Consider the following 24505-nt stretch of genomic DNA (forward strand, 5'->3'; position numbering starts at 1 on the left):
ACCAGGAGGTGGAAACGGAATATTCTGGGGTGGGGTGGGGATACTTAAGCAGGAGCAGGGACGGGGTGAATATGATGAAAGGGTAACAGGGAATTTGACCAGTAGGGGAAGAGGGAATATTCGGGGGGTTGGGCCAAATAAAGCAGGGGGAAGGAGGGAATATGATGAGTAGGTAACGGGGAACTTAACCATGATGGAGGAGGGGTGTGCTACTGTGGAGTCGGGGTGGATGGCCCCATGTAACCCTCACACCTCTGGTATCGGGTCCATGGCGGGGCTGTGAAGGGGCGGGCAGCACAGGAAGGTAGGGCCAGGAGGATGGTCTGGCAGTATTGGGCAGTGCAGGGTGGTAATCTGGGGGTGGGGGAAGGCGGGGTCCTGCTTGGGAGGGTGAGCAGCATAGGGGGAGCGGGTGCAGTGGAGGGGCCAGGAATTGTCTGAAGAGCCCAGTGTTCTCCCTCAGGACCTCAGTGACATCCCTGAGGTGCCCTGCCATGTCTGCCCATGCCTCTCTCTGCCAGGTGTACTGGCCATGGTCCCTTTGGAGGCACTGCTGAGCAACATCCATGAGCTGATGGGGTGCTTCTGTGGCGTCAGCCCGCCATCTCAACCTCCGGTCGTGAGCTCCTCTTCTGGCAGGGTGGCGACCGTTCCCTCTCCTCCCTTTCATGGACATGGAGCACCATGTCATCGGGGGGTCTCCTGGTCCTCCTCCAGTGCGTCTGCGAGAATGGAGAGGAAAAGAGTCAGTCCCTTGCTGGTGGCTGGAGGTCCATGCCCCCCACCCCCCTGCAGGCACCAGCCTCCACCCCAGCACAAGGCATCCTTGATGTATGATGTGTCCTGTAGGGGTTCCCAACCATTCCTTCATGGTCTAGCACCATACCCAACTCCCCGCACATGTGGCTGGCAATGCTGTCCCAGGGGACCTGTGTTGTGTCTGGCACAGATGCACTGGGCATCAGGGTGGCCTGCTGGCAACTGGGGTGTTACCACCCAGTGCCCTCGGGTGCATGCCCCATCAGGTACTTACCAGAGGAACCCTTTGCACGGTCCGCGGATGCCCAGCTGGCTGTCGCCTGGCTGGAGGAGCATGACGGGATGTCAATTATGAGGTCCCCCTCATCACCAGAGACCTCGGTGGTCAGTTCCATCCCAGGCTCCTTCGGGCGTTCATCTGCTCCAGACCCCTCCCTCTTCATTGGGGTGTAGCTCATGCGACTGTGTCCAGGAGGGCTGCTGGGGCGTGGGGGAAAGATTTCCCTGGGCCCCAGGAGACAGTGGAGCTCCCTATAATAGGACAGGTTGTGGGACCCGCACCCGATAGGCTGGTGGCACCCCTGGCCTTGGCATATCCCTGCCATAACTTTTACTTTACTACACACCTGGTCAGGGATGCAGGGAGGGTGGCCTCTGATGGCAAGTTCCTTTGATAGACCAGTGAATGCAACCGAATTATGCCGCTTCCTCCCCGCCCCCATTTCCTTCAATACCTTCTTGTCCTTCTAGAGCTCAAGCAAGTCCCTTTTCTCCGGAGACTGCTCAGAGTCCTGCAGCCTCTGAGATGGATCAGGGCCGGGGGGCTTGGACTGCTCTAGAAGCTAGCTGTTTGCTATTGTTGTTGGGTTTTTTGGGCTGCCCATGGGGCATGTTCCTCGAGCTCTTACTAGAGCTGCTGCAAGCACGCTCTCAGCTTCCAGCAAAGGGCTTTCTGGGACCGTGGGGCTTTAAGCATGGCTGGATGCACACACCATAGAGCCCCGCTACAGCAGGGCAGGATGTCTCCACAGTCCTCCATGGCTGCTGCCACGGAGGACTCCTCCTTCAAAAGAGTGGAACATAGAGGCTGTGGCCAAAAGTGGCCAATTGAATATTCAGTGCCTCATTAGCATTAGGACGCTTCCGGCCACAGCACTTCGAAAGCACTGCTTTTGAAAGCGCTTGGCGTGGCTACACAGGGGTCCTTTTAGAAACGACCCCACTCCTTTCAAAATCCCCTTATTCCCGTCCGCTGAGAGTGGGGTCCTTTCGAAAAGGACCTCCGTGAAGCCGCACCGAGTGCTTTCAAAAGCAACGCTTTTGAAATGCCGTGGCCGGAAGCGTCCTAATGCTAATGAGGCGCTGAATATTCAACTCAGCGCTTCATTAGTAATCTTCGAAATAGCCACTTGCATGGTCATTTTGAAGTTTTGGCCAAGTGTGGCCACAGCCAGAAGGTCCACACGTTCTCTTTTAAAAGAGTATTTCAAAAAGGGGCCTTCTTCCTAACATGGGAACACAGGAGCAAAATCAAAAGCTGCCTCGTGTTCCTCCGATTTAATTTCGAAAGAGCGCTTTGTGTGTGTAGATGCTCCATGTGCTCTTTCAAAAGGCAGCCAAACTGTTTGATTTGCAATGCAGTGTAGACATAAGAACATAAGAACATAAGAATGGCCATACTGGGTCAGACCAAAGGTCCATCAAGCCCAGCATCCCATCTGCCGACGGTGGCCAATGCCAGGTGCCCCAGAGAAGGAGAACAGAAGACAAGTGATTTATCTCCTGCCATCCATCTCCTGCCCTTGTTATGAAGGCTAGGGCACCATACTTTATCCCTGGCTAATAGCCATTTATGGACCTGACCTGCAAAAATTTATCAAGCTCTTTTTTAAACCCTAATAGAGTCCTGGCCTTCACAGCCTCCTCGGGCAAGGAGTTCCACAGGTTGACTGTGCGCTGTGTGAAGAAAAATTTCCTTTTATTAGTTTTGAACCTACTACCCATCAATTTCATTTGGTGTCCCCTAGTTCTTGTATTATGGGAAAAGGTAAATAATTTTTCTATGTTCACTTTCTCCACACCATTCATGATTTTATATACCTCTATCATATCGCCCCTCAATCGCCTTTTTTCCAAACTGAAAAGTCCCAGTCTCTCTAGCCTCTCCCCATATGGGACCCTTTCCAAGCCCCTAATCATCTTAGTCGCCCTTTTCTGAACCTTTTCTAATGCCAATATATCTTTTTTGAGGTGAGGAGACCACATCTGCACGCAGTACTCGAGATGTGGGCGTACCATAGTTTTATATAGGGGAAGTATGATATCTTTTGTCTTATTATCGATCCCTTTTTTAATAATTCCTAACATCCTATTTGCCTTACTAACTGCCGCTGCACACTGCGTGGATGTCTTCAGAGAACTATCCACTATAACTCCAAGATCCCTTTCCTGATCTGTCGTAGCTAAATTTGACCCCATCATGTAGTACGTGTAATTTGGGTTATTTTTTCCAACATGCATTACCTTACACTTACCCACATTAAATTTCATTTGCCATTTTGCTGCCCAATCACTCAGTTTGCTGAGATCGTTTTGTAGTTCTTCACAATCCCTTTTGCTTTTGACTGTCCTGAACAACTTGGTGTCATCTGCAAACTTTGCCACCTCACTGCTTACCTCATTTTCTAGATCATTGATGAACAAGTTGAACAGGATCGGTCCCAGGACTGAGCCCTGGGGAACACCACTAGTTACCCCCCTCCATTGTGAAAATTTACCATTTATTCCAACCCTTTGTTTTCTGTCTTTTAACCAATTCCCGATCCATGAAAGGACCTTTCCTCCTATCCCATGACCACCTAATTTACATAAAAGCCTTTGGTGTGGGACCGTGTCAAAGGCTTTCTGGAAATCTAGGTATATTATGTCCACTGGGTGCCCCTTGTCCGCATGTTTATTAACCCCTTCAAAGAATTCTAATAGATTAGACAGACACGACTTCCCTCTGCAGAAACCATGCTGACTTTTGCCCAACAATTCGTGCTCTTCTATGTGCCTTGCAATTTTACTCTTTACTAGTGTTTCTACTAATTTGCCTGGTACTGATGTTGAACTTATCGGTCTATAATTGCCAGGATCTCCTCTAGAGCCTTTTTTAAATATTGGTGTTATACTGGCCGTCTTCCAGTCATTTGGTACCAAAGTGGATTTAAAGGATAGGTTACAAACCACTGTTAATAACTCCGCAATTTCACATTTGAGTTCTTTCAGAACCCTTGGGTGAATGCCATCTGGTCCTGGAGACTTGTTACTATTCAGCTTATCAATTAATTCCAAAACCTCCTCTAATGTCACTTCAATCTGAGTGAGTTCCTCAGATTTGTTGCCTAAAAAGGCTGGCTCAGATTTAGGAACCTCTGTAACATCTTCAGCCGTGAAGACTGAAGCAAAGAAATCATTTAATCGCTCCGCAATGGCACTGTCTTCCTTGATCGCTCCTTTTATATCTTTATCATCCAAGGGCCCCACTGCTTTTTTAGCAGGCTTCCTGCTTCTAATGTATTTAAAAAACATTTTACTATTGTTTTTTGAATTTTTGGCTAGCTGTTCCTCAAACTCTTTTTTGGCTTTTCTTACTACATAGCTTTATTGTTCCAACGTCTGTTAATGAGAGAGACAAGCTGTTCAGCACACCTCTACCTGTCATCTACCACCTCACATTTGAAATCATACAAAGTATCTTCAAACAACCACCACCCAAATTTGATCCAGAAATAAATCTTTCCTGGAGCCCACAACCTCTCCAGGCTCCACAGTAGAAGGAAATTCCCCACAAACCAGTGCACACAAACCCACAATGGCACCAAACCCTACCAGAATAACACATTCAAACACCTGTGGATATATTGCCACAGCTCCTACAATAACCAACACCTTCCACAATGCATCTTTCTAACCTATGGGTCCCACAAATGCATACTACAACAGGTGATGTACCTCATCCAGTGCGCTGAATACCCAAGTATCTATATGGGTGAAACCAGGCAATCACTATGTATTGAATGAAATCACACTGGAAAATGATAAAAGACAAAAATGCCACATGATCTGTGGCCAACACTTTTTACAAATCAATCACTGTATAGCTTACCTATCAATCCTCCTCAAAGGAAACACACACACACACACACACACACACACACAATCATGTTCTCATTAAAGATACTGAATTTACGGCTTATCACAACCTGCAATTGGCTAATCACCCTTTAGTCCTATGACTACAAAGGTGCTAATAGGCCACATAACCTTGAATGGTCCCTCAGAATACGTGCTAAATATTTATGATAAACTACATGTCTGATTATGTTTAACTGTGACACTGTGAATACCTTTCCCACACCTGAGGACCAGCTCTAAAGCTTAAAGTCTTGACTCTCTCTCACCAACAATAGTCCAGTAAAAGATATTACCTCAACCACCTAGTCTCTCTGACCATAATCAATGAAGGATGTGTACACAAAACTAGTTGATGAGCTTTACACAATAAAGTCATACAATTAATGCTCCAGAGTATTCAAAGCATCGATCAGCTTGTAAGTGTTAGTTCACCAAAAGGGAGCCAAGGCACTTAACCAATCTCGGTAGGCATTTATTGTGAGTATATTAGAATGCAATTAACATTATTGCTATTATAAAACAGATCATAAAACCATAGCTTGCTTCTCTTACGGCAGAATTTAAGCAGTTCAGTGCCACCCCTTTCAGACCTTTCAGTGACAATACATTGAGAAGCACTAACTGAATGGAGATGGTTGTGAGCAACTCTAAAAAAGAGACAGAGTAGCTGCTGAAAGCAAATTAAGTGATTAGGCTAGATTTTAGTTAATCAACCAATTCCTAGAAAAATGTTAACTCATCTACTGCTGATAGCATCCCAAACACACATACACGCTGTCTCGATTATAGGCTGTTTTGGAAGTTCATTATATTCACGTTTTTGCACTATTTTACATTTTTCCAGTAGTTGGGAGTTGCTCAGGCTGGTGTAGAATGTCTGCCACACAAACAGTTTTTTTTTATTTTACTGTATTTTCACCATTCCCAAGTGCTCCATACCTATTCCCCAAGCATAATAAATACACACAGTGTATACAATGCTTATTGCTAAAGTCAGACCTCTCCCCGCAATCCCTGGGTCACCACAAAGTGTAACAAAACCATTTTAAAATATACATGAAAGCACTTGTAACAAAAATCACCCTTGTTACAAGTGATCAACTATGCCCTTACACGGTGACTCAGTACAAAAGATAATACATGGTCAAAGGTCATCCCCAAAATAAAAAAAAAACTGTTAACTTTAACAGGTGGTCTGCAAAAGTAGGGAACACGCCCAGAAAGTTTTCACAAGGTATAAAGTGAGGGAGAGGTGGAAAAGAGGTTCCATACTTGAGATTATTTTTAATGAGGGCACAGACAGGTCTTGGGATCTTGTACATTTTTACTTACTGTCCGTGACCTACTGTGGCTGCTACTAAAACCAAACATCACAAAATCCTCGCCTTAGCCATCATATACAATGACGTGCTAAAGGTAAGGAACATAACTCTTTACAACCATATAGTCAAAAGACCACAGCAAAGGTACATTGTGGTATGAGGGCAGATGTGCATCAGCTTACCAAACCCATTGGGACCTGAAATAAAGTTAAGTCTGACTTGCACTTCCTGTTACAACCATGCTATTGTCAGCCCCTAATAACTTCAAAGAGGAGCAGAGCAGGACTTTATCTCGCAACTGCCTCCTGCCTTCCCTCCACCTGCCAGAGGCTGGTGGGGAACCAGAACAAAACATGGAAAACTCTCCAATGTTTTAAATGGTTTCCAAGATGACATCCAGGCAGCAGCATGAGGACACAACCTAACTTGTCTGCAAAAGCCTGAGGAGAAAAAGAGGGTAGCAACGGTAAGCAGAGATGGGGAAAAGCATAAGCTAGAGAATGGACAGGAACAACATGACAGGAATAGCCTGGAGCACAGAAAGAAGATAACTGGGGGCATGCTAGCAGATGAACAGAATGGGCCAAGCTGGGAAATGAGGAAAAGCAGCAGTACAATCTGTATCCACTTGAGAACACACCTCTCTAAAATGTTAAAGAGAACACAGTGACCTGGAGTCACAACACTCGCTGTCGAGCAAATATCCAGGAAACCCACTTCCAGCTTCCTTAGTAGCTAGGTCCAAGGAAGGTAACAGCCAGCTACTCTTTCTTGATGCGCCACCGGCTCAAGTGGCAGAAGTCTGTTGCGGGTCTAAGGGTTCTAACACTGCTAAGCAGCTGGCAGTGTTAACAAATGAGAGGTTTGAATGCTGCTGAGTTGCTATGGCTGCATCACAGGATGGCACTACAGGATGGAATTCTTTTACCATTTACTTTTTTAAAAAAAAAACCAAACCATTATGTTAAAAATAATAATCACTACATTAAAAGAAGACTTTAGAAGACTGTTAAGTCAGCAGTCCTGAAGCTAAGAAATGGAAGAATTAAGCTTGTGCAACCTTTATTCGGCCCTTATGGGCATGTGCATTGTGAAAGTCTTCAGTTACAGCACCACAAACTATTTTTTTTTTTTAACAGCGCTTCTGCCTCATTCAGTGCACCGCAGCACACGAATGGTACATTAGGAACGAAAGAGAGTCACAGAGGCTACATCTATACTAGCCAAAAACTTTGAAATGGCCATGCAAATGGCCATTTCAAAGTTTACTAATGAAGCACTGAAATACATATTCGGTGCCTCATTAGCATGCAGGCAGCCGCGGCACTTTGAAATCGACACGGCTCGCAGCCACACGGCTCCTTTCCAAAAGGACCCCGGCTACTTCGAAGTCCCCTTATTCCCATCTGCTCATAGGAATAAGGGGACTTCGAAGTAGCCGGGGTCCTTTCGAAAAGGAGACCCGTCTGGATGAGCTGCGCGGTGGCGAGCCGCGTCAATTTCAAAGTGCCGTGGCCACCCGCATTCTAATGAGGCGCTGAATATGTATTTCAGCGCCTCATTAGTAAACTTCGAAGTGGCCATTTGCATGGCCATTTCAAAGTTTGGGGCTAGTGTAGACACGGCCGTAGTGAACAAGGTAGTTGCTGGTAAGAAGCCAGCCTCAGTGGTTGAGGACACTGGAAGGCATGTGGTAAGTGAGGCAAAGCACTCCAGGAGGAGAAATCATAGTCTTCTGATCAATGACATTCTGAGAACTGGAACCTGCCCCTGCTTCTGCCATAGAGTTCCAAAGTAAATGAAAGCAAAATTCACAAGTGGCCATGAACTGTGTTTCTCTTTTTTCTAGGTGCCCCCCAGGGAATGTCTGGGGCCTGATTTGCAGAAGTGTGGAGCACTTTCGGCCATAACTGAAATCAATGTGTGCACTGAACCTGCAAAGTGCCACAAAAATGCTAAATACTCCGAAAAAAATCAAACTTGGATGCCTGTCAATTTTGGCCTATCACCAAGTTTCCCATCTTTAAGTGAGGTTGATACCAACTTGCCATATAAGGTCTTTGCAAACATAAAATTAATTAAAATTTGTAAATCATGTGGAGACTACAGTGGTGTGTGTTATATAAAAGTCCCTGGGTAAAAATGAATAATTTCCTATGCAGTGATGGATTTAAATAGCATGTCGTAAATATTATCTGTTTATCTATAAAATGAACAAGGATAAAAAGAAATTTTGAAAAGTTACTTATTCAGGAGACACTATCTGTACTGAAAAAGGCAGGATCCTGTTGGATAAATAAATGTGACACCTTGTAAGTTAAAAGACTAGCATAATGCACATGGCAGAAGAATGCTAAACTGCATAGCCAACTTTAATTCAGACATTGCCTAACTTCTGATTACTTAACTCTGAAACCATGTAATACTTTATAATAGGTCTTTTAATGTAATGTAAATGTAAAAGTGTAGGCCCTGGCTACCTTCTAGCATCTACATCTATCACCACCTCCAGGTCTTTAGATCGGACAACACCCACCTTTTAGGAATAACGGTCTCACATCTCATTGTAACTTTGCTGTTATGGGCCCACAGCATGGAACCTCCATCCCACAACTTGAAATCTCAGTTAATCTCTCCCTTCATTACATTTACAGTTATAAGGTATCACACATGCGCATACACACATTGTGTAACACAGCACCAGTATGTATTGTATCTATTATGTAAATACTATATACTTTGTTTCAAACTGTATATGAAGATTTACAATTATATACAATACATGCAGTACCACATTGAAGGATATGCAGCAAGTGAATAATATGTAACAGTATATTGCATATCCAAAGAGCACGTAGACCACTTTCAACAGCTGTTAATACTGTGAAATGAGTCTTAAGTAGTCATTTAAGCATAAAATTATATTGTACAAAACATCAGGATATTCTGTTAAACATACTAGTGGTTGTCATAAAGTCAGCATTTCTTGACAGATTCCTCATTACTGTATTTCCTCTTCGATTTACGGAGGTACCAATCCCTGATATGTAATAAAGATTAAGTTCAGTTCTGGAATTAAAACAGAACTGCAATATCTTCAATACAATTGTGTGGTAATTGCTGTTGAAGAGATCTTTTAAATAGGTATCATTTTATAATTGATGTTGAGATGTTTGTTTTAGAGTTAAAATATTAACAGCATTAAACTTTAGACATGACAGATAAATCAAAAGTTTAGCATAGGCATTTTTCAATAGGCACCCGGGCATGCTACTTTCTTTCAAAATAATGGTTCTATGAAAGCACTAGTTTCAACATCTTTTGTACATAATCCATCTTTGGCACATTTTTCAACTGTGTGAATCCTCAAAGGCATTCCAATTTTTTTTTATGGTCTATACATTATTTTAATCACTTTTATACATTTCTGTATAGGACAGGAAGAAAAATGGAAAATGTAGAGTATGCAGAATAGTTTTAATAAACAGTTTTACATACAGTACCTTACATATAGAACAGTGTGTTTGCAAATTTAAATAATTTTTGAATGTACAGTGGCTTGTACTCTTATCAAAAGGTAATTCAAGTTTACTGTCTATCGGTTCTAAAACGCATTTATACAGAAAACTAGAACTGATAAACAGTTTGAGGCATAAAATGTTCAAGTATCTTATGTCATCGATTAAATAGCCTCCTTTTAACAGTCATATTTTACAAATTCCAAAACCTGTACATACATTATTTTCAATTTTATAAACTGCTTGTTAAAAGGTAAAATTTCACGTTAACCATGAGTTCTTATAGTCTACAGTCATAAAACTAGACATGTGTAGATATAAATATGTATATAGTATGTACATATGAATATGCATGTATATACACATATACCTACACATATGTATGTAGCACTGGGTACAGAGACAACTTACATGAGCCCAGGCCAAGAGAAGATCCTGAGCTCAAGATCCAGCACGAGCTAACAGAGCAACTAGGTTGCCTTTGGTTTCATGATGTATTACTCACTTACACCAAAGCTAAATGTTTTATAAAAACATAAGAAAATGTATCGTTGTGATATTTAATCTAGTGGTTTAGTAAACCACAAACAACTTTGCTGCTCTTGTCATTCCTCATCCCAGCTGAGGTTGGTAAAGATTCAGAAGGCTAACACCAAGCTGAGCTATCCAGGACAAAAAATGTTCTTTAAATCCTGAATGCTGCAATAGAACGTAAAAAAATATAAACTAGATACAATTTTGGCTGGATTGCTGGCACCAGGTAGAACTCAGGAAAAAAAAACTTCATGTATTTCACTATCTTCAAACTCTCAGTGGTTTTTATATTTTTGGCACATCTGACCACTGTTTGCCACTTACAGTTTTAAAAGAGCCTAAGGGTGCTGTAATAAGTATTTTCATTTAAAAATATTTATAAAGAGCCCACCACATCCTGTTTCTTTCACAGGTGAAGCTAGTGTTTTCATTTTTTCTGAATAACACTTATTAGGTAAAGAAATAGTTCCCGGTTTGGAAAAGATTAGTTAACTCTCTAAAACTTAGGGGGGTGGACCACTGTAGAGAGGATATGAATCTCTCTGTGTCTGTATTTTCACTAGCAATGGGAGAAAAAATAATTATGAATGTGTATGGTTTTTCATGTAACTTGCTTTTTGTCCACTAACATTTGTCAGTTTCTCTCTTTCTGCTACTAGCCATTAAATTATAGCATTTTCAATTGAAGAGATTTCTTGAACCTTCTTGTATGACCTGAAGAAACTCTGCCACTTCAAGTGCCTTACTTATCGTATTTCAGATCGTATAAACGTTCCTTAATATGTGACATACTGTAATTTGCATTTTGGACAGAGTATTCAGATATTCATCAGTGTCTATATGCTAGATCTCCTCTCTTCTTCAAAGCTTCAAGCTAAAACGTAATCAGCACAGAACTAGACAAATGTTTGTCTTTTTGCTGTGTTCCTGCCAGTCTTGTGGCTAATATAAAATTCACTGTAGAGAGCCTATTTTTCTTTCTTTATTCTTCCTTTTGTCATACAGAGCAGAGTGTGGCTATCTGCTGTACTTTTCCCATGTCAATTAAGAGCTGTTTGATGCGTCGCTTGAGTTGAGGCAGTCTTGCAAGAGGATCTGGTGGTTCCAGTTCTCCAGTGAAGTCAAGCCAGCTTTCTAAAACTACATTGAGAAAAATATGAAAAATAGTTTAATCAGAAAGGGATCTTTGGGGAAAAAGCACTCTACCTTCCAAACCTTGGTGCGTTGAAATGCAGAAAGGGCCATATCCTAGTGCCACTGAAGTCACTGGCATAATATTTGAGGACTTCAACATAAGATTTGGTCTTAACCTGTCAGCCTAAATTAAAATTTTAACTGCCGCACCCAGAGCTTCAGGCAAACCAGGCACCTGATGGTTAATGATGCACGTCAGAATATTTCATGGCCAAAGTCTCTGCCCAGATCGAGAGCAGCCTATAATAAAAATTCAGTATACTTACACCATCTCTAAATACTCTATATTTGGATTTTTAGGCCTACACTTACATGATTCCAAACCTACTTCTTCCACATGGTATTGGACGTAAACAAGCACCTAGCTTTGTAAACAATGTTTTCTGAGATATTGATTTAAGACAGGGAAATCCAAACTTTGTCCAAAGGGCATAGCATTAGCAACTTGCCAAGCTTGAAGGCAGTAGATAACCTGCATAAAATAGAGCCATATGCATATTTAATATGCATGCCACATGCATGTTTAATATGAAGATGCAACCTACAGATATTCAAGTTCATTATTTAAATGAAGATACGTTTTCAGAAGAACCATATTATTCAGCGTTCCATGGGAATTTTGATTCTTCTAAGCTGTGTAAAATAGTCCTCCTTGCTAATCATTTCAATTGCCTTGATGGCTAAATGCCAATAATATAAAGGTACATTAGGACAATTATTTCCCTAGTCAACAACATGTTCATGACACACATAAAAAGAAGAGACCCCAGCTCAGTTTGTCACATGTCTGAGGGAGTAAAAACTCAGACATAAAAGGCTGTGAAGAGATGTTTGCCACTAGATTTGGCATATCACTAAACGAAAATAAGGAGCAGGTGGTATATGGTGGCTCTATTTTTACCCAGGCACATACAAAGTGGAACCACACTAACTTCAAAGTGAATTTCAATGCTAACGAAAAAAGAAACATGGCAAGAATCAAATCCCACTTTACCAGAATTTTTGTCAATGTGCAGGCAATCTGTTGAAACACTCCATCAGTGTGAACTCTTTTGTTTTAGACTTAACAAAACAAAACAATAAACTATCCTTTGTCCATACGGATTCTTATTACGTTTTGACATGTATGTAATTACCATCAACTTCCTTTTCAATAAGGTCCATTCGAGTGCTGACTTCATTCTGTACATTCTCTATGTGGGTAAGGAGATTTAGCTGCCACTGAAGATGTGAATCTACTTGTTCTGATCCTTTTTTTTCATTACAAGCACACATCACATTTTCTTCAACAGCGTTCTTCTCCACAGCAAAAACAAAAAAATAAAGTTAGCACTTAATAAATGTTTTATTTTCAATTTACCACTTGGATTCTGGTTTTGATTTCAATATTTGCTGGAAATGCCTTGAATGATAGAGTTATTAATTGCACCACTATTTCACAAAAACATAAATATGCATAACAGTATACAGTGTTAAGTAACATTTGTAGAGAACAGACACAATGAACAGGATTACCACAGAGACAGAAGAGTGTTAGCACAAAAAAATGGGAAATGTTATGTTCAACACCTTTTGTATTCAGTTTATTGCAACAGGAGTGGCCCACTTCTTGCCCCTTTGCTATATAAACTTCTAACTCTTAATTTAGGAAGTGTTGAATGTTCCACTAAGCCATTATTCAATATAAACAAGAGTCCAGGATTTTGTTGTTTGCTGACCAATAGCACATGAAGTGAAAATACAAAAAGTCCAAAGTCGTCCTGCTTAATTTCAAAGTTCATAGCATACCAACAGTCAAATTTAAGCTAAAAGTACATTCCCTCTTCATACTGCTGTCATCATGTGTAATTTACTATCATGAAGTCTAAAAGGGGTCAAATAATTGTGCGAACAGGTATAGTTATGAGAACCAAAAGCAAATCTAATGTTTTTCGTCACGTGTGTATTATTCCATAATATGTCAGGTACACCCCTGTGAAGTCTCAAGTAGTACATATGACCAAAGACAATGTACCTGATTTAACAGTTCAATGGGCTGAGCCAGAAGAGCAATTTCCATAAATGTATATAAATAGTTGATTTTAAGTGTAGATGCCATAATCCCACATATACTAAAACTACCTATCAGGAGATTATTGCCCTTCACAGACAAACTAAAGACAGTGTTAGTTTGACAGTATGCTTGTTAGTGACTATCAGTGCAAGCCAGCTGCCACAGAAAGAAGCAAAAGGTGGGTTTCCTCAAACATTTCTGTCTTCCATCTGATTTATTTTTCCTTGAAAAGTGACCTGAAATTATTTATTTATACATTAAAGAAAAAAAGTTGTTTTTTCTTAAACTTCAGAAATATAAAGAATATCAAATCTGGATTTCCCTGCTTTTGCTTAAAGAATCTATGGGTGGGCCCTGGAGAATGTTGGGATTAAACACCTGTGACAATTAGAGCTATGTAACAATTGGAGCTATTTAAATTAAGGGATAATGCTGACACAAGAAAAAATGAGAAGGATCTACGTAACATCTGAGATCAGGAAGGTCATTGTAGCAACAAGGGACAATGCATGAGAAACGGTGAAGAAAGATACAAAAGAAACACAATGGAAGAATACAGGGTGGGCACAGCTGTGTAAAGCCTTCAGAGTCGAGAATGAGGAAATAATGTCAATGTCTGTCTAGAAATGGCATAACATGATATGGTGAGGCAAGATAGGTAAAGCAAGATTTTTGGATCACCTTCTGTTGGTGAAAGAGACACACTTCTGAGCTCCACACAGCTCATTTTTTGGTAATTTTCAAGACCTCCAGCTCCCTGTAACACTTTGTAACACGGAAACAAACATGCAAAATTAAGGACACACCAATGCCCTGATGCAGGGCCATAATCTGATATTTTGACCACTATGCACGGTCCAAGGGCTGGTGATACTTTTTATAAGTCACTAATGGTCCTATTTACAACACCTTCATTAATAAAGATGCAGAGCTTTACTGTTCAGATGGTGGTTGGTAGCATTAGCTGGTCCACAGGTTTGTTAATCCATAGCTTTGAGCAAGCTCTTGGATGCACTGGGGAGGAGAGTTAGGCTGAGCTCCCACCTTGTGTGCCAGTCAAAAATCGGCTAGCACGCCACACTTGGGCTGACCCCTGTGCTAATGAACTATTGTAATTTATGAACAACTTACGTTGTTTCAGAAGAAGAACTAAAAAATGTGACTCAAAATTGGATATCAGCTGAGTGTGTGAAAGAAGATCTACAGCAGAACAGTGGATAGACTGGAGATGTGGAAGCAAGTATCTAAAAGGGCAAACAGTCTACGAAGGACATTGTCAAAACACAGTCAAGGGTCTGAGTAATAGGGATAAGAGGAGAGAGCAAAGATGAACGCTACTGAATTAGTTTAAAAACAGCTAATTCAATAATAATTATTATTAATAAAAATAATTCAAATACCTCAGGCCAACTTGAAAAGTCAAAACTAGAGTAAAAGCAAAACAGTTTACATTGGAAAGAAAACACATTCAATAGCGAGGTTAAACAGACAGCTATGACTCAGGGGCTGGTATGCATCAACAAAAAATTATGCGATTCCAAATGAAAAGTACTCTGTGGCGTTACAACAGTAGCAGAAAGGAAAGGCCTAGCTAACCCAACAGGTTCCCTTCCAAACCTATTAAGTAGTACATAAAAGCCAGTACACTCATAGTCAAGCTTCCCAAAGTAACCTGAATTCTGCATAAATTGACATACAGATTTTCTTCCCAAGATACGACACTATGCAGCACTAATTCATATTGCTACGTGTCCTGGCTGCATATGCTCAACATGTAAATATTATATAATAAGCAATTATCTATAAACAAGGCGAACTGTCACCAGAGCCCTTGAAAAAAAAATTGTTTTAATGGGGGAGATAGTTGGTTGAGTGTGTTCTATTTTCTAATACTTGAGTATCTCAAGAAACTGAAGAGTTTGTTAATTTTTTTAAAAATTTGTGTAGTTGTTTTTGTTTTAAAAAAGAGTTTTAGAGTTGAACCAGACACTTTCAGCCTCCTGCCCAATTCAACAGTTTCAGGATATTACAAGCAACCAAAACCAGATGGCAGTGTGGGCACAACATCACAACAACACTGCTGGTATAAAACTAAAGTAAAACCTGTAGCGTATATATAAGATAGGATTTAGCTTTCAAGGAACTCTGACATTGTTAAAAATCTTTACATGAGCAGAAAGATTTGTTACTTGTTAACCTATGTGACTGAATTCTGGGGAGGAGTGGGGAGTTTGGTGTTAAAAAAATATGACCAACACTAAATGTAACTATAAATCCAGGTTTTAAGAACCATTAAGTGACCTAAAAACAGTAGACAGAAATGAATAATTTATAGTAAACCCTCGAGATACGTGCAACTTGATTGTGTATATCTTGGGTTAATGCAACTGACACTCCTGACAGGGAAACCACTCCTGTCAGGGGCAGCAGATGCGAGTCAGGCTGCCGCCCCTGATGGAACCAGGAAACCACTCCTGTCAGGGGCAGCAGCCTGACTCTTGCCACCACTGACAGGAGTGGTTTCCCACTCCTGTCAAGGACAGCAGCTGAGAGTCAGGCTGCAGTCCCTGACAGGAGTCGGGGGAAAAACTGCTCCTGTCAGGGATGGCAACCCGACTTGGGGCTGCTGCCCCTGACAGGAGTGGTTTCCTGTCAGGGACGGCAGCTGCGAGTCAGGCTGCCAACCCTAACACACAGCTGCTTGCAGCGCTGGTTCTCCCAGCTGGGGAGCCTGGCGGGCACACAGCTGCATGTGCTATGGTTTCTCAGAAATCACACTGCAAGCAGCTGTGTGCCCCCCAGCTGGGAGAAGCTAGGGCTGTGTGACTGCCCCCTCACTTCCCCAAGCTGCTCACTCCCCCAACCTCTTACGAATTTACACAAAATTAGATATACGTGGTTGCCCAGAACGCAACCTCCGCATAAATCAAGGGATTACTGTACTCTTCAATCAATCTGTTCCTCTATGGCCATGTCTACGCTAGCCAAAAACTTCGAAATGGCCATGCAAATGGCCATTTCAAAGTTTACTAATGAAGTGCTGAAATACATATTCAGCGCCTCATCAGCATGCGGGCGGCTGCGGCACTTCGAAACTGATGCAGCTTGCCGCCACGCGGCTCGTCCAGACAGGGCTCCTTTTTGAAAGGACCCCGGCTACTTCGAAGTCCCCTTATTCCTATGAGCAGATGGGAATAAGGGGACTTCGAAGTAGCCGGGGTCCTTTTGAAAAGGAGCCCCATCTGGACGAGCCGCGTCAATTTCAAAGTGCCGCGGCTGCCCGCATGCTAATGAGGCGCTGAATATGTATTTCAGCGCTTCATTAGTAAACTTTGAAATGGCCGTTTGCATGGCCATTTCAAAGTTTCTGGCCAGTGTAAACGTAGCCTATAAGAAAAACAAGCTCCACATACTCATTTTAAATACACAGAATCTTTCTAAACCTAGCAGATATTTCAAAACGGAAAAAAAAGGTGCAACCACAAACTTTCCTTGAACAGAGGAAGAAAGAAATCTAGGTGTATTGTAACTTCTCAGTTATATCCACAGAACAATCTCCCCATAAGCAGAAATAAATAGAAGGGGGTGTCGCACAATTTTCTTATCAATAAAATATGAAAAGCAACTTAGACGGAGCCACTATAAGGTGGGTGCATAACTGGCTGTATGAACTTTTTGAGAGAGTTGTTATTAATGGTTCACAGTCATGCTGGAAGGGAATAACAAGTGGGGCTCTGCAGGGATATGTTTTGGGACCAGTTCTATTCAATATCACCATCAACAATTTAGATATTGGCATAGAGAGTACGCTTATTAAGTCTGCAGATGATACCAAGTGGGGAGGGGTTGCAACTACTTTGAAGGATAGGTTCACAATTCAGAATGATCCAGACAAACTGAAGAAATGGTCTGAGGTAAACAGGATGAAGTTTAATAAGGACAAATGCAAAGTACTCCACTCAGGAAGAAACAATCAACTTCATACATATAGAATAGGAAGTGACTGCCTAGGAAGGAGTACTGCCGAAAGAGATTTAGGGGTCATAGTGGACCACAAGACAAATATGATTGCAACAGCATCATACTGTTGAAAAAAAGCAAACAAGATTCTGGGATGCCTAAATAGGAGTACTGCGAGCAAGACACGAGAAGTCAATCTTCTGCTTTACTCAGCAGGGCTCAACTGGAAGATTATGTCCAGTTGTTGGCACCACATTTCAAGAAAGATGAGGAGAAACTGGAGGTCCAAAGAAGAGCAACAAGAATGATTGAAGATCTAGACAACATGAGCTATGAGAGAATACTGAAAGAACTGGGCTTGTTTAGTTTAGAAAGGGGAAGACTTTGAGGGAACATGAGAGTAGTTTTCAAGTACCTCAAAGAGGGTTACAAGAAGGAAGAAAAATTGTTCTCTTTGCCCCCTGATGATAGGACAAGGAGCAATGGGCTTAAACTGCAGCAAGGGAGGTTTAGATTAGACACTAGGAAAAAATTCCTAACTGTCAGGGTAGTGAAAGACTGGAATAAATTACCTATGGAGGTTGTGGAATCTCCATCGCTGGAGATATTTAAGAGCAGGTTAGGTAGACACCTACTGGGAATGGTCTAGATCAGGTGTGTCCAACCTGTGGCCCTGGACAGCTAGTAATGCGGCCCCACAAGATCGTAAACTTTTAACATTATTATGTGATTTATATACATTAACTATATTATATATTTTGTATGCGGCCCAAGACTATCCTCACTCATTGCAGCCCAGGCAAGCCAAAAGGTTGGACACCCATGGTCTAGATGGTGTTTGGTCCTGCCAAGAGGGCAGGAAACTGGACTCAATGACCTCTTGAGGTCCCTTCCAGTTCTAGTGTTCTATGATTCTATGGTTACAAATCTGCAACTAATTAACGCAACCTACTTCACCATCATTTCCCTACATTAAACTTCATTTAAGTATAATACTGATCTATATCTGCCTACCAATAGCACACACATCAGCTGATATATAAGAATACATGCCCATTACTGAACTATTTTGTAAGTTTGATCTTTATTTTCCAAATAAAGATACTTTTTAAAAACTCAATCCATGAGATTTACCTGCTCACTTGTGCCATCTTCTTTTAAAGAATATTGTAAACAGTTTTTATTATCTGAATGAAATTCCTGATCTTCCTCAAAACTACTCATATCTTCCTCATCTGAGCTCACAGGATCAGTAACTGATCTGCAGTCTTGACCAAAACTTTGTGGTTTCTGGTAACTGTGCTCGCTTATGATGTATGTTTCTTTCATTTTCTGGGGTAAGCTAGGGAGTGGCTCTTTATGGCTTTGATTATGACATGTCCTTTCAGATGGATTAACAGTATCTGACAAAGTCACTTTTTTCTTCTCTACTCCAAGAGTCACTTGTTCTGACTCTTTTCGCACTCCCGAGCAAGCCCAAAGATGAAGATCAGGGTGATATGTATTTCTGTAAAGAAAGGAAGGAGAAAAGTTAGTACAGAATCATCACTTCACCCATTAAACATTTTAAAATTTTCATTTCTGCTGAACTGTATTCACTTTAACAAGCAATTTTCTAGGGGAACATCACTGCCAAATCCAGAATTGTGTACTTCTTATTTTGCATAAATCCTGTGTGCCCCAGACATGTTTAATGTGTGCTATCGTAACCCACACATCTACTGGATGTAGTTCACCGTGCCATGTAGCAGCACTTAGACCACTTACACGGAAAAAGAATGGGTCTCCGCTACAGCCTTAACTGAGAGCCAGCAGCAGCTGGCTTTTAGCCCCAACTGTAGAGGCTCCTCTGTTAAGCTCCAGAGGTCCCAGTTTAAAGGCTGCCTGAGGACAGTTCACTACGATTAAACAAAAATGCTAATACTCCCAAACAGTTGAATGCTGTCAAGTGCTGAGCACTAGAAACTGTCATTGAAATTGAGGGTTTTCATCGCCTGGCATGGTTTACTGGTTGAACCAATAAACTCTTCAGTGAAAGCATAATTAGAAAAAAAAATGCCCCAAAATCAAGTTTCTGAACAAAATTACTATATCCCAAATTAACCAATGACATAACAGATTGATCAGAGACATTACATGGTCTACAGGCCTTGGGCTACTGACAACCAATTCGTGACTTAGTTTCCTCTTCTGTAAAACTGAGACATCAATATCTAACTTTACACCAGTATTGGAGAGAATTAATTTAATCCTATTCATTCAGCATGTTACAGCAATTAGATATATGAGAATAGATTATAGGTGGCAGATTTAGAAGCTCAGAAGATTAGTTTCACTTTCATACTGGACTTCACAGTTATTATCTCATGCAAATTTTAAATTAAAAAATAGTATTTAGCCTTTTCACATATTCTTTCTTTCTTTCTCTCAGTATTCATCAATAAGAGTAATGATAGGATCACAAATTCACATTCTCCTGTCTGATGGAGAAAGTACCTATATTCCCCCTTGAAAGCAATTTTTTTTCTGAGGCTTCATCAAGAAGTGCACACCCTAGATTCCTCCTCACTGAGCTGAGAGGAAGAGGAGGAACGCAGCATCTGCTCTGTCACAGACTGAGCTCCAGAATGCACCATCATTTATGCATGACAGTTGTGCCATGACATTTGCAAGAACATACTATGTAAATGTGTAGTGACATACTTCTGTTTGGTCTTGAATACAAGTTAAAATAAAAATAATCTTGACATACACACTAAACTTTCACCTCCTCCATCTAAGGGTACACAGATGGGGAGGAAACACCTGACCCATACTTACTTTAGTATCCCAATCTTCAGCTGCAGTCCATGTAATATTTCAGTTACACCATACACATCTGCCAGCAGGTGGTGTGTTGACACTATTTTTTTGGCATTAAGGTGAGAGTAGTTTTCTTTTATAAATGATAGTCCACACATATGCCCTTTGTTTAACCAGTCCTTATCGTAAAGATATTTGGCACTCCATCTCTGACCTATGGGTAATCAACAATCAGAATTTATTCTCCAGAAGTAACTACAACAGTCATGAGTGCTATCCTTAAAACATCTTCTGACATTCTAAGAGAACATTTCTTCAATCACGGGCTTTCAAAGAAACTGACATCAATTGCGACACCATCAATATGTGACAACATACCATCTGACATCTATAAACGGCATTTTAAATGAAAATCAAATCAGTTCAGTAACTAAAGCATCAGGAGGCAGAAAACATTCTATAACATGATACACCTGTGAGCTAAATTTGAAATTCAAGTTTTGAAGTAGAAAGGCCTTTTTAAAAAATATCTGCTTACTAAAAAGATAAGACACCAAAAACTTAACATTCAAAAAGAGATGGCACAGTTAAATAGGTATCTACACTATGAGTGATGATAATTAACACAAAAATTTGGAAAGCTATTAAATGTCACGTTTCAAAACAAGACAGTCTAACCTTTAGAAAAGAATTTAAAGCAGGATTCTACATTTTCCTCTTAAGCATTTCTTATTGACCCTTGTCAGAGACAGAATATTAGACTACACAAACCTTAGGTCTACTCCAGTCTGACAATTGCTGTTTCTATAATGCAAATATAAGTGAGCACTAAGTAACTTTACTAATTTTTATACCAATCTTATTTTTACACCAATTTAATAATCATAAAAATAACTGCATCCCTAATTATTCCTAAAACTGCATATTACTTTCACTCTATATCTGTTAAAAATGGTTATTAACATTCTTGCTATTGTTGTTCTTTCAACTGTATTGCATATGTCCATTATGCTGTAATATGTGTGCAGATATGTGCTGGAGTGTTTTTCCTAGGAGTACTTGTATGGGAGGCCCTGGGATAGCCGCTGCAACCATGCTTCTGTTCCTTTGCACTGGGATGCTGGTTATAGAGTCCAACGCTGGAATCTGAGGATGGGCCATGTAATGGATATATGCAAAACATCTTAAAGAACAGTTTCGAGAAGATGAGTATTTGAATTTTCTTCTTCGAGTGCTTGCATATGACCATTACACTGCTAGTGATTCCCAAGCCATTGTCATTGACTCCAAGGCCAGAAGAGACCATTGTGATCACCTAGGTTGACTTCTTGTGTAAACACAGGCCACAGACCTGTCCCATTAATTTCTAGAATAGATCTTAAAAAAAAAAACAAAAAAACACACCCAATCTTGATTTAGAAATGGTCAATGATGGAGAATCCACCACACATCTTGGTGAATTGTTCCAGTGGTTAATTATTTGTATTGTTAAAAATGGACATGTTATTTCTAGTCTGAATTTGTCTAGAGTTAACTTGAAGATGTGGCATCATGTTACACCTTCCAGCAGCAGTGTGGCTTGGAGTGTGAGGGACTGCTTTCCCACATTTATGACTTGCCTTGATGCTTCAGTAATTGCACAATGCCTAAAAGAGAAGACCATATCGTTGCTTTGCAGATGGCCACAACAGAAACATTTCCCCACAAATGCTGCAGGAGACAGAAATAAAGAGTTCTTGGGTCCACAACATGGACCATGGCAAGGTTGGAGGTATGAGGATTGTTGTGTCTTGAGCTTGCTTCAGCTTAACAAGGACTCTAGTAATGGGTGGCACTGGTGGTATTTTGTCTCAGAGGAGCATGAAAGCATCAAAGACTGATCTGGAGCAGTGATCTACTCTTGAACAGAACAGAAGACATTTCCTGTTTTGCCAAGTTGCTAAGAAATCAACTGTCTGAAAACCTCGTGTATGAAACACTGAATCCTAAAACAGCTGTGTAGTCAGACAGTTTGTGATTGAGGCTGAAGGATCCACTTGGATGGTCTGCTGTGGCATTTTCGGTGAGCATCTGGATGGAAAAGTAGCAGGAAATGCTGATGCAGAGAATACTGTGTGCAACCAGAGAACCTTTTAAGTGGAAGCTGGCCTCATGGGTGATCCATGAATCCTGAGCCTGTAGATTGCTCAAATAAGTTCCCCCATTCCATGGCTGATGTGCTTGTTACCAAGGTCATAAACAGGCAAGATGTACAGAGAAAGAACATACCCCCCACAAGTAGTTTTGGATTATCCACCCAGTCAGAGATGACAAAACCTTTCCTGGAACAGTGAACCTGAGGATGGTAAATTTATTTGGGTCATGGTGCATTCGCCGGAGGTGCAGCCTGGATGAGAGATATGCAGACAGGGTCTTAGGGAAAACTCCTCTCTATGGTTTATGGCTGATCTTTGAACCATGCACACAGGTCTCATATCGCCTAGAGCCTGGGATGAGGCAAGAAAGCCCTGGCAGAGGCTAAGCCAAGGACCATGCTAATGAATCCTGTTTTTAGGAGTGATAATAAAATTTACTTTTCAAAGTTTATTTTTCAGGCACAGACTACTGAACAAGTGGAGAGTCTGATGGACAGTGGTGTCTATTTGGTGACAAGAGTAACTTTATGCCATCCAGGTAGGGGTACATGTAGGTGGTCTGTTAACAGAGAATGGCCATGACCACTGCCTTGCAATCGGTGAAACCCTTGGTGCCAGCAACAGACCAAAGGGCAGAACAACAGATTCACAATAGAAGGAAATAACTGTCAATCTTAGACACCTTCCGTGGCCAGGATAGACTGGTATTTGAAGACAGGCATCCTGTATGTTGAGGGCAGCTTATCAGTCTCTCTGACCTAGACCAAGGGTAACAAAAGGAAGGCAAACCATATGGTGTTTTAGGTTTTTTTTATATATATGTTTTGAATGCCTGGAATGGGTTTAACACCCCCTCCCTCTGGCTTTAAGTATTAGGAAATATCAAGAATAAAAACCCCAAGGAAGAGGCAACACTTTCTCTAAAATCTCCCAAAGAACACAGAGTCCACATTCCCTATCTTAAAGATTCATGAGCTGGCTGCCTGAGAAAGAAAACAAAGGGGGCAGGAGGGGTACAGAATGGAACTGTAGGTTATATACCAATTCCACTTTATCACCCAATTGACCAAGGTGACAGCCTGCCACACACTTAGGAAATGGGTTAACCTCTTCACAAAGGGAAGTAAAGGGACAGTAAGCTCTAAGATGGTGCGCTATCCTCAGTGGAGAAACCAAACAACGCTACTTATGTGACTTGTAGTTGCCTGGATGGTGACTGAGGAGATAGATGGCAGAGCCCTCGCCTCCTCTGATTTTTCTTTGTGCCTAGAATAGTCAGGCTGTCTATATCAGCAGAATTGCTGTCCAACCTGAAATAGACAATATTTAATCCTCTCCAGCAGGTGCTGATATACTGAGGGACTTAAGATTGCTCTAGATACTTTTAGTGTATGCAAAGTCTCATCAGTTTGGAGACAATAAAAGCTCTTAAAATGAAGGTCTTTGAATGTCTACTGTGCTTCTGCAGGAATCCATTTCAGCTGGGACCACAAGAAAGAGCATTGTTACTAGCACTTGCTATGGCTGTAGCTTCAGAATCTGTTGTGCCCAAGCAAGCCTGCTAAGCTGATTGAGAAACTAGAGGGCCTTCCATCAAGTGGAAATAGATCTGTTTCCTAGAGTTTTCAGGCAAATCACAAATAGAGAGATTGCCTCCCAGTTTGACTAGTCGACCAGGGCCAGTGCAGTCCTAAGATGCATCTGGTGAGATATTTCCAGTAGAGATAGGGAACTGTTAGTACTATTATCTACAAAATACTGGTGAGACTTCATCTGGAATACTCTGTGCAGCTCTGGTCTCCCGTGTTTAAAAAAGATGGATTCAAACTAGAACATGTAAAGAAGGGCTGCTAGGATAGTCCAAGGAATGGAAAACATATATATCAGAGGAGACAAAGAGCGTGGCTTGTTTAATCTAATCAAAGGAAGTCTGACAGGAGAAAGATTGCTCTCTATACATTCATCAGGGGAGAAATACCAGAGAGGCAGGGAAATTATTTTAAAAAAGGACAAATATATACATAAAAACAAATGGATATTAAACTGGTC

At 41.1% G+C, this 24505-nt stretch overlaps 1 protein-coding gene across 6 annotated transcripts in view; it reads right to left on the reverse strand.

Moving 5' to 3' along the window:
- Positions 1-7673: 7673 nt before the first annotated feature.
- Positions 7674-24505, reverse strand: part of PHF20L1 (PHD finger protein 20 like 1) — an 84825-nt gene continuing 67993 nt past the window's right edge. For 3 of the 6 annotated variants that reach the window (XM_074986637.1, XM_074986642.1, XM_074986636.1), the window contains 4 exons: positions 20340-20535; positions 18654-19026; positions 12643-12805; positions 7674-11452 (listed from right to left, as the gene is read on the reverse strand). In XM_074986637.1, coding sequence (XP_074842738.1) covers positions 11310-11452; positions 12643-12805; positions 18654-19026; positions 20340-20535 — 875 coding nt within the window. In that variant the 3' untranslated portion in view covers positions 7674-11309. The remainder of the gene's footprint in view (positions 11453-12642; positions 12806-18653; positions 19027-20339; positions 20536-24505) is intronic. The other 3 variants (XM_074986641.1, XM_074986638.1, XM_074986639.1) reach the window with 2 other exon arrangements.

Source organism: Carettochelys insculpta, chromosome 2, assembly GCF_033958435.1.
Source record: "Carettochelys insculpta isolate YL-2023 chromosome 2, ASM3395843v1, whole genome shotgun sequence".
NCBI lineage: Eukaryota > Metazoa > Chordata > Testudines > Carettochelyidae > Carettochelys > Carettochelys insculpta.